General features: G+C 43.5%; 1 protein-coding gene across 1 annotated transcript; it reads right to left on the bottom strand.

The window, feature by feature from the left end:
• Positions 1–6,097: 6,097 nt before the first annotated feature.
• On the bottom strand, positions 6,098–23,013 carry map4k2 (mitogen-activated protein kinase kinase kinase kinase 2). The gene is made up of 32 exons (XM_076972798.1): positions 22,646–23,013; positions 19,971–20,028; positions 19,341–19,431; positions 18,905–18,969; positions 18,738–18,793; positions 18,453–18,500; positions 17,955–17,997; positions 17,700–17,772; positions 17,127–17,258; positions 16,925–16,987; positions 16,706–16,787; positions 16,476–16,586; positions 16,239–16,317; positions 15,129–15,187; positions 14,914–14,960; positions 14,645–14,683; positions 14,416–14,449; positions 14,163–14,319; positions 13,768–13,937; positions 12,825–12,866; positions 12,379–12,463; positions 12,173–12,252; positions 11,438–11,498; positions 11,198–11,321; positions 11,043–11,101; positions 10,786–10,889; positions 10,431–10,614; positions 9,935–10,003; positions 9,736–9,822; positions 9,502–9,572; positions 6,758–6,813; positions 6,098–6,625 (listed from the first exon to the last, which is right to left on the bottom strand). The coding sequence occupies exons 1-32, from the start codon at positions 22,736–22,738 to the stop codon at positions 6,538–6,540; spliced, it is 2,610 nt and encodes an 869-aa protein (XP_076828913.1). The 5' UTR covers positions 22,739–23,013; the 3' UTR covers positions 6,098–6,537.
• Between the last annotated feature and the right edge of the window lie 229 nt (positions 23,014–23,242).

Here is a 23,242-nt window from a genome sequence, read left to right as displayed (position 1 = left end):
TGATTTTTCTCGTAAAACTGAACTATCATTTATGCACAGATTGTGTATACAATGCATTATATTGCCAAAAGTATTCACTCACCCATCCAAATGATCAGAATCAGGTGTTCCAATCACTTCCAAGGCCACAGGTGTATGAAATTAAGCACCTAGGCATACATACTGTTTTTACACACATTTGTGAAAGAATGGGTCACTCTCAGGAGCTCAGTGAATTCCAGCGTGGAACTGTGATATGATGCCACCTGTGCAACACATCCAGTTGTGAAATTTCTTTGCTCCTAAATATTCCACAGTCAACTGTCAGCTGTATTATAAGAAAATATAAGTGTTTGGGAATGACAGCAACTCAGCCACGAAGAGGTAGGTAAACATAAACTGACGGATCGGGGTCAGTGGATGCTTAAGAGGTCGCCAACTTTCTACAGAGTCACAGTACAGACATCCAGATCTCATGTGGCCTTCAGATTAGCTCAAAAACAGTGCACAGAGAGCTTCATGGAATGGGTTTCCATGGTCGAGCAGCTGCATCCAAGCCATACATCACCAAGTGCAATGCAAAGCGTCAGATGCAGTGGTGTAAAGCATGTTGCCACTGGACTCTAGAGCTGTGGAGGCACGTTCTCTGGAGTGACAAATTGCGTTTCTCCATCTGACAATCTGATGGATGAGTCTGGGTTTGGTGGTTGCCAGGAGAACAGTACTTGTCTGACTGCATTGTGCCAAGTGTAAAGTTTGGTGGAGGGGGGTTATGGTGTGGGGTTGTTTTTCAGGAGCTTGGCCCCTTAGTTCCAGTGAAAGAAACTCTGAATGCTTCAGCATACCAAGACATTTTGGACAATTCCATGCTCCCAACTTTGTGGGAACAGTTTGGAGCTGGACCTTCCTCTTCCAACATGATTGTGCACCAGTGCACAAAGCAATGTCCATAAAGACATGGATGGCAGAGTCTGGTGTGGATGAATTTGTCTGGCCTGCACAGAGTCCTGACCTCAACCCGTTAGAACACCTTTGGGATGAATTAGAGCGGAGACTGAGAGCCAGCTCTTCTTGACCAACATCAGGATGTGACCTCACAAATGCGCTTCTGGAAGAATGGTTAAAAATCCCCATAAACACACTGCTAAACCTTGTGGACAGCCTTCCCAAAATAGTTGAAGCTGTTCTAGCTGCAAAGGGTGGACCAACATCATACTGAAGCCTATGGATTAGGAATGGGAGCTCATATGTGAATCAAATAAGGTGAGTGAATCTTTTGGCAATATAGTGTATATGCCCGTTTCCCTTCAAGTTAGATGGAACTGATACGCAGATGATACATGCCTGTCTTCTAAATTCAACGTTAAGTAATTTCACATATGAGACTACAAGAAATGTATTATTTTCCATCGCTTTCCATCGTGTTTACTATTTCAGTGCTAATACATATATTTGGGTTTCTGGAGTGCCATCTCACAAACAATCACAGTTTCTTGTGAGCTGCATATTCCAGAAAACATGGGATAAAATAAGGTCTTTAGACTTAGCATTAAGGGTACAGTATCATTACAGTACTGTACAGTAGCATTAAGGATACAGTTCAAATGGTAGTGTCCCTATGCAAACATCTCCACCCACGGCTTGGGGGGGGGGGGGGGGGGTCAGCAGTAGCTTATTATCATTTAAAGGGACGGACGAACATAGAGGCTGTTCTGAACAGGACATGGGTGAGAGGGGCACTTGAGAGCCCTTGATCTTGGTGACATTTTACCAGAGGTGGGTATTCAACTATTTTACTCAAGTAAAAGTACTGTTACTTGAACCAAATGTTACTCAAGTAAAAGTAAAAGTATGCATCCAAAAATTTACTTGAGTAAAAGTAAAAAAGTACTTTGATAAAAAGCTACTCAAGTAGTGAGTAAATGCATGAGTACTGTCTCGTGTCAATAAATTACATCATGGGAAATTAAATTACTGGAAACAATAAGCAGTAGCTTATTATCATTTAAAGGGACAAACGAACATAGAGGCTGTTCTGAACAGGACAAGGGTGAGAGGGGCACTTGAGAGCCCTTGATCTTGTTGACATTTTACCAGAGGTGGGTATTCAACTATTTTACTCAAGTAAAAGTACTGTTACTTGAACCAAATGTTACTCAAGTAAAAGTAAAAGTATGTATCCAAAAATTTACTTGAGTAAAAGTAAAAAAGTACTTTGATAAAAAGCTACTCAAGTAGTGAGTAAATGCATGAATACTGTCTCGTGTCAATAAATTACATCATGGGTGTGACGTTGGGTGCGAGGCGAAGGACGAGACACAAATCCAGCTTCACAGGCACAACGACACGTTTTAATGCTTACAGGTATTGCGCAATAGCGCACGCTAAACAGACACTTACACACGTAACGTGTAGACTCAAACATTAGACAACGACGAGCACAAGACACTGCGCGAACGCACATTAAATAGACAGACCACATCAACCCCACGTGATGACGAGACGAGCCACAGGTGAGACGGATAATGACAAGACGCACCCGCACCCACGGAGGTACACAGACGCAGACGAATAGACGCAGACAACGTTAACACACGCCCCAAAGGAAGGGTTCGGGGACCGTAGCGTGACAGACGCCCCCACCAAGGGCACTACCCGTCCCGGGGTGCCAACAGGACTGAGTGCCCCGAACCCACGTCGATGGGCGGATCTGAAGCGCCCAGTCCTGCGTCTGGGAAATGAACGCCCTCGGCGGAGAATCCGCCACGCACAGTCTAGAACACCCTCCCTGGGAAGACGGGGGAAAACACGTTAGACACATTTAACGGGACATTCACAAACACACACACAGGTACACTTACACATAGTGGCACGAAAGGGAAAAACGGGTTAGGCACACAAATGGGAAGACTTACGAACACTGGCATACACAAACATGAAACAGGCGCCAGACTACGCGCCAGGAGTAGAGCGATAAGGGGAGAGAGATCGGGAGCTGCCGGTGCTGCAGCGGACGGTCCTCCTCCGGTCCTCGCAGCAGACCCTCCGCGGGGTGCAGCGCGACCGGCGGACGTGCCGGGTGCAGCGCGACCGGTAGACGCCCCGAGCGGACCGCCTGGGAGATCCCCTGCGGTCTCCATCTCCTCCTCCTCTTCTCCTTGGTCCCACTCCATGGACTGCTCCGGGCTGCCACCCCGGGAGCAGTCCATCCTCTCTCCACCGTAACGATCGGAGGATGGAACCGTCTCTGGTGTCCACCTCCCCTTCACAGTCCCAGCGGAACACTCAGAGGGAGACGGACTGCCTTCCTCCTCCGACTCGAACTCCTCCACCTCCTCATCGTAGCCCACAGCGGGGAAGGAGCGTTCTGACGGAGGGTAATCATCGTCTTCCTCCTCCTCTTCCTCACCGTAGCCCACGGCAGGTGCGTTGCACTCGAACGGAGGGTAATCGTCGTCCTCCTCCTCCTCGCCGTAGCCCACGGCAGGAGCGGAGCACTCGGACGGTGGGTAGTCCTCCTCGTTCCCCTCTCCCCCACCATAATCCACTGTGGGGGCGTAGCACACGGAGGGAGGGTAATCCTCCTCCTCGCCGTAGTCCACGGTGGAGGCGGAACAAACCGAGGGAGCCTGATCCTCCTCTTCCTCCTCGCCCTCCGATTCCTCCCCCTCGAACTCGCTCTCAGGGGTCTTCTCTGTGGAGCAGAGTTCGAGGGAGCCGACCCTCAGGGGCGAGAGGTCTCTGGTGGGAGAGGGGTGTCGCTCCCTCCACATCCGCACCGCGGTCTGGCGGAAATACTCCGCCAGTTCCCCAGTGCTGGCCTCCCGAGCCCGGAGCAGCATGATGCTGCATAAAGGGTCCTGCTCCATAAGTTCGGGAGTAACGGTGGCCGCGCGGTGTTGGGCAGGAGCAGAGGCATGGCGGCGCTTGCTGGGCTTCTTGCCCTTCTTTGGCCGGGTGGTGTAGCCTGGCATGGCTTGTTGTGTCTCTGACGGCTCGTCGTTCTGTGACGTTGGGTGCGAGGCGAAGGACGAGACACAAATCCAGCTTCACAGGCACAACGACACGTTTTAATGCTTACAGGTATTGCGCAATAGCGCACGCTAAACAGACACTTACACACGTAACGTGTAGACTCAAACATTAAACAACGACGAGCACAAGACACTGCGCGAACGCACATTAAATAGACAGACCACATCAACCCCACGTGATGACGAGACGAGCCACAGGTGAGACGGATAATGACAAGACGCACCCGCACCCACGGAGGTACACAGACGCAGACGAATAGACGCAGACAACGTTAACACACGCCCCAAAGGAAGGGTTCGGGGACCGTAGCGTGACAATGGGAAACTGAATTACTGGAATTAATAACTTTTAATGATAACAAAAATAATTTATTATAAATAAATATAATATATAAAATTTATTATAAATAATTTGTATTTTTGTTTGTTCCTAATTATTAGGCCTGTGTAACTTTAATGTGTTCCACAAAGGCACTGATGAGACTGTCAGCCAATACGTGTAGCTACAACTTGACGCCAACTGAATGAATTTGTATCAAACTTTGGTTCAACTACTAAATCATCATATATTGCTAGTGTGTACACTCAGAGTGTGAACTGGTTTTTAGTATTGCACTGCGTTACATTTAATAATTATCATCATACAAACGTATACCTCAGAGATATAGCATTACACAAAATTATACATACGGCAAACTTATCCCATCGTGTTTCCTCAAATTTGATGTTGAGTTCTTGTAGGCTAAAATGTCCACACGTTTTGGCAGACACAACTGTCTGACAAATATAACTGTCCTTTTACACGTTTGTAATGTAAACATTGGCTGTATGTGAGGTCAGGGATGCTCGGGAGGTTTTTCTGTCACTTTCTTGCTACAGGTGGAGAAAGTTTGCGTATGTGATCACGTGACTGACCGGCTTAATTTGATTTGGTCACTCATACTCTACTCAGGTGACGAGACGTTGGTCAGTCTTCTCACTGAAAAGACCAATTATTTACAAAACGAAAGTAACGGTAGCGCTGTGCAAATCTGAAGTAACGGAGTAAAAGTCGCGTTTTTCTCAGCACATATTTACTCAAGTAAAAAGTAAATGTCGTTCATATTAAAACTACTCTTAAAAGTACATTTTTGAGTACTACTTGAGTAAAAAAGCTACTTGAGTAAATGTAACGGAGTAAATGTAACGCGTTCTTATCCACCTCTGCATTTTACCATATCATGTCACAGTTATGTCACAGTTCCATTTCCACTCTGGTGAACTGTGGCAACTGGTGTGAAGGGGGAATGCCTCTCTTTTTTCACATTTTATAATGTGCAAAGATTAAGCAAACTCGGGCAATTGACTAGGTATTTATAACAAAGTATAGATGAAACTAGCCATTTAGATTCATCTCACCAGAGCAATGTACACTGAAGCTGAGAAAGGCGAGCCTGAGGGACAAGGATGCACTCAGATGTCTGTTGTGTTTTCTGGCACTCTAAGGTCCTGTATATACTTCTTGGAGAACTACTACTATTCTACTATGGGACGTATATGCCTATGGGAAATACTACTACTACAGGCAGGGCCGGAGTGGGACACTTTTTCAGCCCGGGAGTTACATGCCCAAATCCGGCCCAAAATTATTTTTCCCTCCCAATCTGCCCAAACTAGAGACTGACATGAGCCGACCCATTGGGAATCCTCCCGAATCTCCCGATTAGCCACTCCGGCTCTGACTACAGGAACGAGTACTATACTACTATAGTGCTAAATGCTACAATGGGAAGTAAATTCCAATAAAAAATAGGAGGTACTGCAGTATGTGTAGAACTGCTTGTGCATGTCTGTGTTTTTCCCATCTGTCCAGTGATTATCATACTCAACATGAATTTAACAATAAATACACAGTAATGTGAGAAATCTCATAGCACCCCAAGACTGTAGAGCTTATTGTACTTTTGAGTCCTGGATGGAGACAAAATTGCCCCCTTGCTCACTTTTTGTAAGAAGTTGCCAAATGCATTTTGTAACGATCAATGTCTCAGGCCACCATACAACAAATATAACTGTAAAGAAACTTCAGTAAGGAATTCCTAAAAGTGTGTTGAAGCCTTTATTTAACAGTGATGAGATGGTCTGCAGTACAGAAATCCTTATATTACAATAAATAAATAAATGGGCAGGGACTTTCAAACTTGAAATTTAGTTGCTAGTAGAGCAATATTTTAGACACATCAATGTGTCAGAATATTTATCCAATCCTTGCGAAGAGGACTGAAAGAGTGCTGCATGTGGCAACTTTTCTGCTTGTACCCTTCTATCGTGTACCAGAAAGTTCACTCATGTCCATCGCTCTCACAGGATGTAATTTAGAGCCACATCTCAGATGAAAGTAAGACCATATTATTCAACACTTCATAATGGATGATGTCCTCGGAATTTGCCGGACTACGTGTTGTCTCTGCTTGAATGAAGAACACTTCCGTATATCCATTTGTCTCAGAATCCCTCAGAGTGTTTGTAGCGGTTCTCACTTGTGTCAGTAGCTGCTCTCGTGTCCAGTTAGAATGTATAAATTGCTGGTAGCTGAAGGGTTGTCTGTTGGGGTGCTCTGTAGTATAATGTCTCTGCAAAATGTTTTAATTTGATGTCAGTTCATTTAAGTGTTACATTTTGCTGTTTATAAAACAAAGAACAACAATGGCTAAAGGATTTTAGTGAGGGGTGAACACAGCACGAGTCCTAACACAGCACATTACCTGTTTGTGCCTAAAACTCGAAACACACGAGTTTCATCTGTTATTTCTTGTGTTACCTGTAAAACACAATTACATTAGGCAATATAGGTATAATCAATACCTATATATCCAATATATATATATATATATATATATATATATATATATATATATATATATATATATATATATATATATATATACACTATAGTCTTTATAGATTTCTAAGACTTCTAATAAGTCATATCCAAACTACTATGAAAATAAACATGAAAATTACATATGCTAGGGATAACAACTAAGGGCCAAATTCATCAAAATTCTTGACAGTAACTGCACAACAGTTGTATAAATTTGGCCCTAAACATCTAGTTCTTTGTAGTTCTTTGTAATGTCAAAGAATACATTTCATACTGAGAAATATAACTAAACATATACAACAGTGCGTAAAAAAGCAGGAAGAGGAATATTATACAACTCTTCATCTTCAACCACTTGAAAAAAAATCTAAGCATTTTTCATCTTAATCTCAATCAACCTCTTCAGCAGCATGTGATAAATTGCCAATCATCATCATCATCATCATCATCATCATCCTTCATCTTGTCCTAGTGAAAGTCACAAGCAGACTGAAAAGATCTATTCCCTGTTCCAACTCATTATGTGGGACACCCAGATACTCCCAAGCCAGCTATGAAATATTATCCCTGCAGCGGGTTCTTGGTCGGCTTCTGGGCTTCCTTCCAGTGGGATGTGCCTGGCCCAGCTGTAGGAGAAGCTGACCAGAAGCATCATTATGAAATCCCCTAACCACTTCAACAGGCTCCTCTCAATCTTGAGGAGCAGTATCTCGACTCCAAGGCCTTCTTGTATTGCAGAGCTCAACACCATGTCATGGAGAGAGAGCCCAGCAACCCTGTGGCCAGCCTCATTTCTGCCATTTGTAATCGCATTCGTTTTTTTTTTTATCTCATGCCCACTGCTAAAGATGCAGTTGAGAACTGGTAGGTACACAGAGACCTCCATCCCAGGACTAACCACCTACTTCACCACGATAAACCCATTCAGAGACCACAACACTGGAGCCTCTGACTCCATCCATTTGTCAATCTCATGCCTTTTCCATCACTTATGAACCAAATCCCGAGATACTTAAACTCCTCCACAAAATTGCAAGTCTTCTCTTCCCACCTAAAGGGAGTATTCTATTCTTTTCCAAGCGAGCATGACCTTGGACTTGGTGCTGACATTCATCCCACCCACTTTGCATTAGCACATATAGGAAATATAGGACTATAGGAAATATATATTTCAGAAATATAGACTTGGCTGACATACTTCCATGAACCCTTGCAAAGCTGAGCCAGATTCATGAGCTGGCCTTCTGTTCTACGACCTGGATACAAATGGCATTCTTCCACTAACCAAGGTTCAACAATCAGGCAGATTTTCCTCTCCACTACCCTTGCGTAGAGTACACTCACGTCGGTTATAGGGGAATAACACACCTCAGCCTTCCTGGAAACACCCTCTGCTTTTTTTATAATAGGGAACATCACTACATTTTCACTGAGGCATATTAACCACTCCAACCCTCTCTGGTCAGACCTAATCCACATTCCCTTCCTGAATAATAACGCTGTGCCAGAGCATCTTTGAGGCCACCAGAAAGTATTTCCTTTTCTCCAAATTCCTCCCTTAGCTTTAGCTGCAGTCCTTCTGGCTATCTATTATCTCTCAGAACCAATGTCTGTATATCTAGCATACAGACACAAATGACATTTTACACAATTGGCACATGCACGTATCCAGAATGACTTAAGACTTTAAACATGATATTCAGTGAGACAAACGAGGTGATATGAGTCTTGCCCGAGGACGTTGGTTTAGAATAGAGCAATTGCCCAGATGGAACTGCAGTCTCTCACAAGAAAGAAATCACTTTTACCCACTACATTATAACAACCACCACTAAGACACCAACAGCCTACCATCCATATCTACTTCCTCTATGACGTAAGATCTGAACATGATTTGAGCGTTCCCTCAATGTCCCTTTACTCACTCGCTAGAAGTTCTGTTTTTGGTGAAAGTTGAAATTGTCTCACACAGACCGATCCACCAGACATTCTCTGGGCACCTGGAAGGCTCTCAAAGGCTTCCCATGTCTATCTGGCCAAAACCCACTTTTCACAAATCCAGCTCACCACCAAATGGTGCTCAGTTGACAGGTCTGCCGCTCTTTACAGTCAAGTGCCAGAACACACACAGAAGCAGGTGTTAAGAGTTTTCCTCTCCAAGACTCAAAGTGCCATTGAGGCAATCCTCCTGTCCAATGGGACAAACTCCACCTGAGTGGCCCTCACCACCACGAGGCCTATCTCTATATGTCTGGAGTAAAAGAGTCAACATCTTCAAACACTTCCGTACTGAAGCACCTTCTTGGTCTGAATGTCAGGCACCACACACAAACTCTTTCCCTGCTCCAGAAGTGACATTCCACATTCCCAGAGTTTTGGAAGCATGCCCACCAGGCACCTGTTTGCAGACTCCTTCCCAAGGCCTAGCACCGCTCTCCCTAATCCCAGTATTCTCATTTGCAGACGTAATTACATGACAAATTACCACAGGTGATCATTTAAATGGTTTTCAACATAGAAGCTGTTTAATACAGATCCAGTGGATTGAGATTAGATTGAAAAATGATGGAGTATTCTTTTAAGTAACACTTTAGAAAAATGTGAGGAACCGAGAATCTGAAATACCTCACGGTTGTGCAGGTTACGTCCTTTAAGGCCATGTCTCCAGAAAGCTAAAACACTGTCCTCTAAACAGACTGTGAAGAAACAACACAATACAGTAAACAAATTTGGGACATTGTAGCTTGTTCCAACAAATAACATGAGGTCTTCAATCAATGCTGTATTTAAATTAAAATAGTCACTGAATTAATTTAACTGACTGTTGTGATGTGAGTATTTTTAGGTTTGATTTCTTACCTAAAGTCTCAATAGGGAAATCAAAGTCAAGTTCTGCGGCTAACGCTTTGCTAGGTACACCTTGCAGATCCACAATCTTCACTGTTTCTGCAACAACATACAGAACAGTGAAGATTATCTTAATTCAGAATAAGCATAGAATATGCAAAATATTATATGGGTACCTTAAGTATACAACTGGCATATATAGTATACTCACTTTCTAGAGCAATCAGAACTGTGTCCCTGTCCAGCTGTGTCACTTGCACTGCTTTTAAACATTTACTGTCTGCAAACACACACACACACACACACACACACACACACACACACACACACACACACACACACACACACACACACACACACACACACACACACACATATATATATATTCCAGGTGCCGCGATTAAAAGTCCTCACCAGGATTTTGTTCAGGCTTCCTGGATTGTGTTGATTCCACTAATTTTACCTGGATTGCTAATTAGAAAATCTAGCAAGCTTGAGCAAAATCCTGGTGAGGACTTTTAATCGCGGCACCTGGAATTGACAGCACTAATATATATATATATATATATATATATATATATATATATATATATATATAAAACAAAAATTCATCTAACATATTAATATTAATTAATCAGTTATTAATCCTTAATCAGAAGTTAACACGTGTTGTGGAGATGGTGGTGGCAAACCTCATTTGCACCTACCTGGCAGGGAATTTGTAGAGCCATTGAGCTGAATGATGTGAAACGTCAGATGTTGCTCTGTGTGGGGTTGATCAGGTCTTGGCGTACATTCCCTCACCCCTACACAGAGCTGAGGAAGCTCGTCGGTGACTAAGACTAGCAGCTCAAAGATGACCAGAGGTTCAGGCAGGCACACCGCTATGTGCTGCGTAAGTTGGTGTGAATGAACAAGCCAGAACATAATGGGTCAGTATTGATTTTGAGTTTTCACTAAGTTCTTGCTGGTTTGCAAGCACCTGGTACCATGACTCAAGATTTAATGAAGCGCTGCCAACAAACCTAATGCCCAGTGTACATCTACTACAAGTCTTCTCACCTTAAGATGCATGAATTTCTGCAGGGGTTCGTACCACAGCAGCAGGACAAGCCCGGTCGGCACAGCCGCACAGAGGAATGTGCTTTCGGTGTACGGGTTACGAGCTGGGGTGGTGGAGATGGGCAGAAGTCTGGTCAGTAAATTATCCCTAATTTAAATGATCATCAATCAAACAGATTGACGGACACTATACACAGAACCACACAGAACCTCACAGAAGTACATATAGCTGTACAAAAAATAAAAAACACTCTCACCGACACTGCACTTCCGACAGCCTTTAGTGTCTGGGATCTTCAGCGACATGGCATATTTCCTGCAAAGACAAAGAGGGATGTCGGTCGTCACACTTGCGACTGCTTGGACCCACAGTAGCGGGAAGCACTATGGGGCACAGGGGCCCGGCGCGGACCTGTGGATGATCCTCTCTGTGAAGCGACTGGAGCTCAGCGACAGGTGGCCCGGTTTCCTCTGACAGTGCTCACGGTGCTCGAACAGAGCCGTCAGGCTGTGGGAGTAAAGCTGACACGACTTGCCTGGGAAAAAGGGAGCGAAGGGGAAAAAACAGGGAGCGATCAGACTACACGCTAATACTGCTAATTCTGAGAGAGAATGAACGAACTGGAGACAATAAGAATATAACCCAGCTTACCAGAGACAGACATGAGGACGTTGTTCATGACGTACAGCCAGTTACATCTTTGTGGAAGCAGCTAGAAAATGGGGCAAGATAAAGAAAAATTATGAGATTTATTCCCATGGCGGAGTACGTTTCTTCATATTAAAATCAAATTATCAAATTATACCTGCCTATGTGTCAACATAGACAAAAATTAGAATAGACAACATTGTTCCTTTGACATAATATTCTACATGAGTATTCTGTTATTTAATCATGTCTTACTAATGTTTACTCTCTACTCTGAACTGTAAAACCAGCTAGGTGCTCCCTACTAACACCTTACAATTACACATATTTAACTATATTTAACTATATTTAAATATATATTTATACAGTGAGTACCTGCTTAACGACGGGTCTGGTTAACGACAGACCAGAGTTACGACCAACTTTTTGTAAATTTTGCGCAGTGCGCGGAGGAACAGTGGCAGCACAGTGGAGTGTTGTGGAGTGTTGTGTACGATAAGCTGAGGCAGTGCAGCCTCCACTGCAGCCCATCTCGGCAACGTGATCGCTCTTTCTCATGCTGCATGCACGAGAACATTGTTAGTTTTTTTCTATACTGTATTTACGATCAAAGCGTATCTAAATCTAGGGTCATGCTTAACAACGAAAACTGCTTTACGACGGACTTTTCAGTCGTTAAGCGGGGACTCACTGTATTTGTATTTCTACAATTGTACAGTAGTAACAATGTGTGAGAACCTTTTCCAAGGTATCCTCATGGAGCTCATTCAAATTGAGGGTGTAGACTCCCTCCTCTGACGCCAGAATCAGGTACTGATCTGATGCACAATATGAGAACATAATACCAAACCACACGTGTCCATACATCAGCGTGTGTCTGGAAAGCCATCATAAAAAATGACACAAACAGCCATGATTACTACTCAAAGGTAATGGGTGCTCACCTCTAGTCTTTGGAAAGACCCACGTTACAGCACAGTGGATTTTTAGCGGACAGCCATTGAAGACCTTGGAGAAACAGGCCCCCATCTGTACCAGGGCACATACATGGAGAAAGCTCTTAGTGGGCTTTTATACTACTCAATGACAGAACAGTAATCAATCTATTTTATCACTTGTAAATGAATGGTCAAACACCTGTCACTATGGCATTACCCTTGTTGGGCCTACAATGTTTAAAATGTATGTACAGTGAATTCATTATTAAGAGAAAATGAATATGAACATTACTGTATTTTGTCTTATTTATCACATTTAAAGAACCGAATGGTCAAAGTCACAAGTTGTTAATCCACACGCACTGTATTAACGTTCTCTCCAGTGCACATTACCACTGAGGTTCCAGTGCAGGAAGAGGAAGAGCTCATGCGTTAGACGGGAGGACACTCACATGGACTTGGGGGGTTGGAGGAAGTCCATGAGAATCAGCTCTCTACAGATTAAAGGTTACAAACACAACAAGACGATTGATATGCGACCTCGGGAAGCGTGGCACACGTGTCAGTAATTCTTTTAGTAACGGAGAAAGAGAAGAAAAGGCTTAAATTGTCTCTAATCCAGTGTCATGGGTTAAGTGGTTGTTGTATCAGCAAGCATTCTTATCAATGATTAAGTTTCAAAGGACATCATTTGTATCACCCAGCAGGTTAGAAAAGGTACAGAAGTGTTATATGCCCTGGGCCTCTATATGATTCATTCCACAGTACAAAAATGGCAGAACCCTGCTGTCGTTTTGGAAAGGAAGGGAGCTAGAGTCAGGAAGTATACAAGATTTTGAGGCACATACATTTCTGAGGGAATATGGCTGAGGGAAATGTTACAGACACATGATGTATCAGTTAGTAGGCCCTATATACAGTACAGTCCATAAGTATTTGGATAGAGATACGGTTTTAAATGCCCGTGTTTGGTGTAGCAGAGCTATTTGGGTCAGTTGGTTTAAAGATGAAGGTAATCGCTGACTGGTTTTACATTTGCTTGCACACTGTCAAACAAACACTGAAGCAAAGATTTTGGTTCACGGTCACTATTCAAATTCAAAACTGGGGGATGAGTTTACAGACACAATGTCAGTGAAGCTTAAACTTCCTCCAAGTACCATCTAGTCTGACAATAAATAGTAGCTACAGATTTCTTTAGTATTTTTCGTTCAGACTTACACAACAAATGGAAATTTAATCACCATCCAAAATATGCACTGCACTGCAAAAGTAGTGAGAATCTCTCTTTAGTAGGGAGGGCACAATCTCTCTGCGAAGCAGCTCTGTGGTTCAGTGTGGGAGATGTTTCTACAAGCATGTTAAAAGCTCAAAGACAAATACTGTGTGTCTGACCGATTCCTCTGCTTTCCTCCTCATGGTGCTCCACTCTGGAGAGAGAGCTGTGTCCTTGCTAGCAGTCTTGGTACTGGGTTTATCTGCCTCTTGCTTATCGCCCCCTTCAGGTACACATGGGTCACTGCACCAGTTCCGCACATCCTGACTGGCTGAGCACCTAATCAGCACTGCAGAATGATTGAATTCAGCTCTGTTGTCAGACTTTTTCCATGCACATTGCACACACCTACGTTGATAAATCTGCTAGTGTAACACCATTTATTTAGCAAACATGCGTGACCAAAATAAGTGTAAATAACCGATACTTATACATAATTTCATGTTTGCCGGGGGGACGGAGGAAGTGTGTTGGAGGCATTCATAAATATGTGTGTAGCGCCCCCTTGTGGCACCTGAGCTGGGCCGCAGTGTCGTGTCAGGCTGCAGAGTAGCGGTGGGCCTCAGAGTCAGCTCCCCGTCTTTCGGAGTCCCGCCGAAAGTCATGAGAGGAAGTGATGCGGTGGACGACGCTGGCGGGGCGATGCACATCGCGCTTTTCCTCTTCCCCAACTACGGCAGCAAAAACCGCTCACATCGGCACAAATCCTAGACATGGTAATGACATTCGGCTGGTGTCTTTAATGTGAACGCTGTCCCGGTCCGTACCTCATAGGACGACAGTCTTTGTACCGTCAAGCTCCTGAAATAGGCAGGAAGGTAAATGTCTTGACAGGAAATACAGCAACAATGTTATCATTCCATAAAACAGAATCCAGAGCCATCGGGGTATCCATAACAGCTTGTACAGAATAATGTATTGCTGACAAAATGTTTTAATTCCAAAGCTGCTTTACATTTTAAATCCAGAAGATGGCGACCTTGAGCAACTTCCTACCTCTGCTGCAGCTCTACTTCCACACATTCCAAAAGACTCCTGCAAACAACAACCAGGGACATGACTGTTATCATTCACCTGTAATGTAGCAACACATGAATGCATGTTGTATATTTATTGTTCTGGTTGAGCTACTGCACAGACAATGTTGGTGATGTCAGAGATCACATGATACAGTGTTGATGTAAACAAAAAGGGCTTTACAGTCAGTTCTGTTCATTTGCACAGACTGAACGCTGTATGAAATGTGAGCGCACAAGCATTCTTACGGAGATTCAGCTTCATCTCCCGACACGCTCCAGCCGTCATACGAACCCTGAGGAGAAGACGCTGCGATAATCAGCTCGGTCATCTTTAACATTACAGTAGAGGAAAACCCGTTAAAGAAGGTCAACACCTCCACGACCCGCCTGTGTCGTTTCTGTTCAGAAGCCCAGTGAGCAGTGCAGACCACATATTGCTGTCATTAGAAGTCATAACTCACCAGGTCAGGATAGGGGTCTGTCTCTTTCCTCCGCAAGGGGGCAAACTTTACCTGGTCAACTGGAGAGAGAGGAACAACACAGGATTCATTTATTAACACATATTTGTATTGAGATGTCAAGTGTGTGTGTGTGTGTGTGTGTGTGTGTGTGTGTGTGTGTGTGTGTGTGTGTGTGTGTGTTGTGTGTGTGTTTATTGAGGGCTATCAATTGACATGGTTCCAAATAGTTTTTACCATTTTATGATATGTGATACTGTAGAAGGATCTCACTCTGTGTCTGGTTAGCCTGCCTGGCTCTGGGAATGTTCTAATCTTAGTGATAAGACATGTAGGAAGAGTACATCAGTTACTGTGTACTCAACTAACACACACACACACACACAAATACACACACACTGTTCAGCCTTGGAACCGGCGACCAGTCCCATTTCCCATGACTTTCAAGTTGACACTTGTGGTGGTGTGTAGGTGGATGTGTTCGGGTGGAGCTACGTCAGCAGCACATGACCCGCCACACACGTGTGCAGTACAGTGCCAGTTCTATGAGGTCTGGGCCTGATGACATCACCAGCGCCTGCCTGTCTGAAGGCCAGCGTTGTCATGTAATTCTCTTTTGCTCCACATCCATACAGCAAACTAACTAACAAAGTACTCTACACCTGCCTGCGTTCTCCATCTTATCTAAATAATATAAAAAACACATAAACACAAAAAAGTTTCAACTACTGTTGGTGTTATTAGGATCCAACCCAAAGTGCACAGGAACAGCCCATAATGTACGAATAAGAAAATGTACATGAGCTATAAGATACTGGGACTAACGTGCTAGTGAGACTGCTCATGACAACTGTAGAAGCACATTTGCATTCTAATGTATAAAACAAAGTTACAGAGTTTATTGAAGGATGAAACTTGTAAACATTCTAAACGTGCGACACAATAGGGAGATTATTCCTGGTATATGTATATGCTTCGCAGAGAAAAAAGATGAACCGATAAGACTGTGGCCCGCGTACGTGGGTGTGCGTGCCTGCATTTGTTATGCGCATATGTGGAGCAACATGGCCGATTTCCATTGCAAATGGGCTGAACAGAATTCCCCATACTCACACTGTTCCTCGGACAGACTTCTCTCCACGGGGGAACACATTCCCTTCGACCGAATTTTATCTGGGGTGGCATCTGGGGCCTGTGGATACACGCACACCACAGTCCAAGATTCTTGCTTAGTAGAGAGACTTTATTAGCATTCCTCTGTTCTATTTTGCTGTTTGTTTTGTTTGTTTGTTTGTTTGTTTACATGGATTTGTTGTCAAACAAGAAACAAAGCCTCAAGGCCTGACTCACGTCCTGGTCACTGTCCTCAATACTCAGTGACTGATGGAGGTCTGGGTTGTTGGCCATGTCCAAAAGCTCAATGACGAGGTTTCTGGTCAGTAACTGAGTGACAAATGGATGCTACAGAGAAGGCAAGAGACAAAAAATGTCTCACAAGTCTCAAAAGTCAGACCAAAGATGTTCACAAACACCTAGACTTGGTCATAATATTTAATGTAACAAAATGCGTTAAGCAGCACCTGTAGCAGTGTCTCTGCAGTGGGCCTCTTTCGTGGACTCTTAGTCAAACACATTTTCACAAAGCTATGAAAGCTGGCTGACCTGCAAAGAATTGGAGCAATAAACTTAGAAACACTGGCTACATTAAAAACAGAAGCAATAAGCAATTCATTTAAATTTTGTTGTACAATAAAGGCCTAAACCTAAACAAAACATACAATGATGATGATGGTTATTACCATTTTGTCTTATCCTTCAGTTTAGGGGGTTGAAAACTGCTCTTGGACATCAGCATCAGAGCCCTACAACACACCATTAAAGATGTGACGCACACTACAGTTCTCTCACACATCACCAACGTCACACATCACCAACGTCACACATCACCAACGTCACACACATGCTGACGTGGCGTGCTCGTTCTGTCTGGGCTGGTCTTACTTCATGGGGTGCAGGTCAAACATGGGAGGCTGCAGCTCGGCCAGCTCGATGGCCGTGATGCCCACGGCCCAGATGTCACACAGGTGGTTGTAGCCTCCTTTCTTCTCCACCGCCGCCACCTCGGGGGCCATCCTGGGGCACACGGACACACGGCTCACGCACGACACACGGCTCACGCACGGGTGCACAAACGCAGCACGCTGGCACCTTACAGAGACGGTTGTCGCACATTATCGAAAGGTCTTCGTGAATGAGACCGCACAGGCTTTTGTTTTAAAAGGTTTAAAAGTCCCAGTTTTGGAAATGAGGTTTATGGAAAACCTTAACATACGCTCTCAAGCTGTTCATTTTTTTTAGAAACACCAGTGCCAACCAGGTCGAGAGAAGTTGAAAAAATCATACACGACAACAGGGAGGCTATGGTTGCACCTACAAGATCTGTGCAATAAAGTGCTGAAGTGCACTTTCTGAAGTGCTCCTCAGCCGTGGGGTCTGCAGAGATGCATCCCACTCTGAGCTAAATGGGAAGGTTGTGGAGGAAGGGCGATGCTTGTCACTGCGCATATGGCTCACCAGTAGGGAGTGCCAATAAACGACTTCCTCTTGGCAACGGATGCACTGATTTCTGCAGCAACTCCAAAATCCGCTGCAGGGACAGAGAAGGGGGCGGAGAGACAGGGGACGGGACGAGGGTAACGGACAGGTCACGCACAGGAAGGACCTTCAGAAGTGCCTTTGCAAGCCAGTGCAACAGAAGCGATTTGTACAGTGTGAGTATAAAGGGGCGTGTGTGCCCAGGTACACTACATGCAGCTGAATCTCACTGACCCAGTTTCACATCTCCTCGTTCAGTGAGAAGTATGTTGGCTCCCTGCATAAAAAAAAAGCTTATTTTATTCATGTGCAACAAAACCACAAACACAACCACAAAAGCTGTATACATGTTTATAGATCAATGTCATTTAGATGCAACATTAATCTAAAGAAAGTCATGAGTACACTCCTTTGTTACCTGAAGATTGTATATTAGTTTATTATTATTATTATTATTATTAAAGATGCAGTCTCATTTTTTATCAAAAAGATATTTTAAAACTGCATTGAAATGCAAGATGCAAAGGTCTACATGTGTATTGTGTTTAAGATTACAATTGAAAACTGTTTTAATATTTCAAATATTCCTGATTTGATACAGATGGCTAAAGAGGTATTTTTCAAAGCACTTGCCAAATCCTTATAAAACTAACATTTTTACATAGTTTACAAAACAAGGTATAAATCTGGACATGTGGTCACTGAATATGAAAAAGACGAAAAGTTCTGTACCTTAATATCTCTGTGAATTTTGCCAGTGTTATGAAGATGATATAAACCCTGTTATAAGTGAGAGAAAAAGCAGAGATCTTGGAAGCATTTCAAGCATCCTCAGAGCAGAGAGAATCCAGTGACTACAAGCACAGGATAAAACTAATCACAAGATACATATGTGTCAGCTACCACTAGCACAGCAAGTTACACACACTGGAATACATCAGCCACTGACACACTGTTGTCCTTTCTTACACAGCTACCTGCAATATAGGCATCAAGGCACCAATGAACTGGTCTCACCTGCAGCGTTTCCCTGCAGATATACGCAATCTGTTTTTCCTTTAGAGGCCCAGTCACTGTGGAGGAGTGACATATGAATAATCCATGATGAAACTACATATGAGATTCAATCTTAATTTCCCGGTGAGTCCGAGCCTTGACCCAGTCCTCGCAGACGAGGTTCTCACCATGATAGATGTCCTGCAGTGATCCACCTCCGCAGAACTCCATACAGATCCACAGCTTCGTGCTCCTGGCAAACAAACGGGTTCAGTCCCACAACTCTTCCCCATTACCAAACTGCTCAGTCACATACCGCACGCAAAGCAGAGGCAGATAATCTAGATCATTCTAGAAATGCGATCACCCACACAGGCACAGTCCCCCGGGCCAATACAGCAACAACAACAACAAAAAACACACGTTCACAAAATATACTGCGGAGTCATCCGAAGCCTCTTGTTGTTTCCGTAACTATGCGGAGTGCATGGGGCCGAGTAATAAATTGACTAATGCCTGCAGCGCCTGTGTAATGTCTCCCTCGCTGGAATGCGTCTTTCTCTGCCCAGACTTCTGCTGGGAAACCACCTGAAGGCTCGGAGCAGCGAGCCAGCATAAATCTACCTGTGGTAGCTGCCATAGTAGGCCACGATGTTCTTGTGTTTGCACTCCCTCATAGTGGTGATCTCCTGCTGGATGGAAGTGATGTCGTCTCCTAAATTGGAGATAAAGTGTGATGGTACAGTACATGTCATTTGAACAATATAACCCCATTTCTACTAATTATTATATGACATCTAATGCTGGAACACTAGACGCCACTTTCACAGGGCTGGTGTTTGACCCAAATGCAGTGACAATAATCTTAATCTTCTTGAGACTTAATCTGGATCTGGGAGTGGATGTTTCTTAGATTCTAAAGTGATGCAGTTTGATCTGTACATCACTATCACTATGTGCTTGAACTGTTTTCTGTTTTACAACTAAGCAGAGGTGTCAATTCCAGGTTCAGAAAGTAAAAGTCCTCACCAGGATTTTGCTCAGGCTTCCTGGATTGTGTTGATTCCAATAATTTTACCTGGATTGCACTAATTAGAAAATCTAGCAAGCTTGAGCTAAATCCTGGTGAGGACTTTTACTTTCTGAACCTGGAATTGACACTTCCGCAACTAAGCAACATTCAACAACTAATATGTCAGATTACAGAATTTGGAACATCTGCGCGGGTTCTTACACCATTCGCTGTTCACCTACCAGGATCCAGTTTAACAATTTTAACAGCTGCCATCTCCGAAGTCCGGATGTTTCTTGCCTAGAAGAAAGGAAAACTCAAAATTCAAGCAATCGGGTTGCAATACAAGAAAAGCACATTTATTCTGCATCCATCAGATACAGTGCATTACGCTTTACACTAAGATTTGGAGGGTTATGACTCCTCAGTATAGAGTGATGAAGTATTTGAGAATGGGAACAGTCAGCTTTCTGGGTAGCTCGCGTATTCAGAAATCACAGCACCAGCTGCTTTCTGCAAACTGTCATTTGTAACCAGAAATCACTATACACCAGCTGCCTTCTGCAGACCATGCACTGTGGGAGTGTCCTCCCATGTATCCGTGTGAGTGTCCTTCAATGTAACCCTGTGTGAGTGTCCTCCCATGTATCCGTGTGAGTGTCCTTCAATGTAACCCTGTGTGAGTGTCCTCCCATGTATCCGTGTGAGTGTCCTTCAATGTAACCCTGTGTGAGTGTCCTCCCATGTATCCGTGTGAGTGTCCTTCAATGTAACCCTGTGTGAGTGTCCTCCCATGTATCCGTGTGAGTGTCCTTCAATGTAACCCTGTGTGAGTGTCCTCCCATGTATCCGTGTGAGTGTCCTTCAATGTAACCCTGTGTGAGTGTCCTCCCATGTATCCGTGTGAGTGTCCTTCAATGTAACCCTGTGTGAGTGTCCTCCCATGTATCTGTGTGAGTGTCCTTCAATGTAACCCTGTGTGAGTGTCCTCCCATGTATCCGTGTGAGTGTGCTTCAATGTAACCCTGTGTGAGTGTCCCAGCATGTAACTCTGCATGGTGTGAGCTTCTGTCCATGTAACCCAGTGTGTCCTTCAATGTAACCCTGTGCTCTGAGTGTCTCACCATGTAACACTGTGTGAGTGCCCCTCCATGTAACCATGCACTGTGTGCAATCATATTATGTAACACATATGGCCTGATTAGGGGTAGTCTGACACTACTCATTTATAATTGGTCCCTTAATGATATATGTATAAAACGTTTATATCACCTGCTTAATGTCCGATATGTATTGATCTTTAGATTTTCTAAAATCATGTACAAGTAGTGATTACAGTGGCGAGCAGTGATGATCTAGGATTCGGGCCAGTGCAACTGCTTCTCTGACATGACTAATGTGTATCACTTCATCCCTGACTCTTGGAAGGACCAAAGAGGAGAGCTGCGCTAGCAGTGTTGTACAAACTCATGTGCTGTCTACACGCCCCTGTGGACCACGCCGCCTGTGGACCGACCCAACAAGCATCTGCAAGCGCCTCTTGTGCACTCGAAACAAAAACGGGCTGTGTGTTTTGTTTCTGCCGCTGATAAGCACAGAAAATCACTCGTTCCTGGACAAAAGCTGGAACTTAGTGGGGCTGCCTTCCTGTTTTTTTTCCTGGCATGCCATTGAATTTCCTGCCCGGACAGAGGAGACAGTGTAGTGGCTCTTGGTGGTTTTCGCCGTGCAACCTGAAATAACGTTGCTGTAGTTTCGGGACAATGGCCTGGACAGGAAATCAGTCATACTTTGATCAGCAACCCAGACATTTTTCATACTTTCTTCCTATGTCCAAACTAGCCCTGGGAAGCCCACAGGGGGACTTTACTGTAGGACTTTGCATTACTGTGCTGAAAATCAAGGATTGTCAGTTTTTTTGCACATTTTTTACTCAAAGTAGAGACAGTCAGAACAGTGCGAAAAGCCTGCTTTGTCTATTGTATGAAGTAACAAAGGCCTGTTGGCTCACCCACTCCATTATGATAGAGTCAGCTGTGCATAGCTGTGACAGTGTGGGCTCTTACAATGACACATGTAGGCCCGATTCAGAATTATCTGGGCAGCTCTGCACCATGACAATGGAGATAAACTACTAATGGAATGTCTAGGCCATACCTGCAGACCTGCCATTAAAGACCTGAATCAGATTGGTCAGTATATGATGTCATGTTTGTGTTGAGCTGTTTTATTAGTCCAAAGTTTTTCATTTAATTTATCCTTCGGTTTACAAATCTGGCCAATATTTTGGAGTTACTGGTAAAAATTGTGAGTGAGTGTGAATTCCCCACATCTTTACTGTATATATAAAAACCTTGCTCCAGTGAAATAAGAGATATCATAGAAGCCTATTGTTAGTACCTACAAAATACATATGTTCCAGGCCTGAAATAAAAATATTGATGCGTAAAGTTACAGAAAAGTATTTGTGTGGAACAAAATACAAATATATTGGTCGGCAGAAGACCATACGTAACGTAGGCTGGGCTATTACATGTCTGAAAAAAAAAGACGAAAACTACGTAACATACGCTGTGACCGAAATAACTTATTAATAAGACTAAAAAGAAACCATAACTTTATATTCAAGATAAATGAGTTCAAGTCCAAATCAAAAAACTCATTTACGTTAAGAAAAACGAATAGAACAAAACGTTCAGAAAATACACTGCTCGAAAAGTTGATCAAAGTGGACTAATGAATTGAAAAGTAATTACACAGCAGCTATGCATTCATTCATTCATTCATAAGCATCAAGCAAAGCAAATAAATCCAGTCATGTCAGCCTGCATTAGTGTGAGGGGGATTCTTGCGCTGTTTTCATCCCATGTTTGGGCAGGTAACATGTAAGCGCCACCGTTCCGTTCACCGTCCTCACCTTAAAAACATCACCGTACGTGCCGCTTCCGATCCTGTGAATGATTTCGTAGTCATCCAAAGGATCCAAAAACGAAACTCCGATGGTATTCATATTAGGAGCAAAATTCTTTTAACGGCTCATTAGTAAACGGTCATTTCAGAGGTTAACTTCAGTAGTTCACAAAATTACACCCAAGATGTCCACGAGATTAATCCAAAAACAAGGAGCAGTTGAACAAAGACCGATACGAAAGTGCGTTCTTTAGAAATAAAAGCGAACGATGCTAAATGTCTCTCACAGATATCACCACTCTATGTGACAAACCCTCAAATGTGAAGGGCTGAAGTTGCGCGATATTTATCCATTTGCGCATGAGCAAGGACTACACGAGCACAGGCATATTTCACCACAAACACTAGAATTTGAACTATGTCTCAAAATACTCAACATGCAGTCTACTTTATTGGGAGCACCGTTGCTGGTAATGTTAAAAATGTCAGCCATGGTACACGCAAGAATCCCTAATAAGAAATATATTTATAGTAAAGTGGATGGTAAACATATATTATTTTTTGAGACTTTTATTATTTAAAAATAAGTCAACATTGATCAAGT

This window comes from Brachyhypopomus gauderio, chromosome 14 (genome assembly GCF_052324685.1).
Source record: "Brachyhypopomus gauderio isolate BG-103 chromosome 14, BGAUD_0.2, whole genome shotgun sequence".
Classification (NCBI taxonomy): domain Eukaryota; kingdom Metazoa; phylum Chordata; class Actinopteri; order Gymnotiformes; family Hypopomidae; genus Brachyhypopomus; species Brachyhypopomus gauderio.
This window is presented reverse-complemented; position numbering and strand designations above follow the sequence as displayed.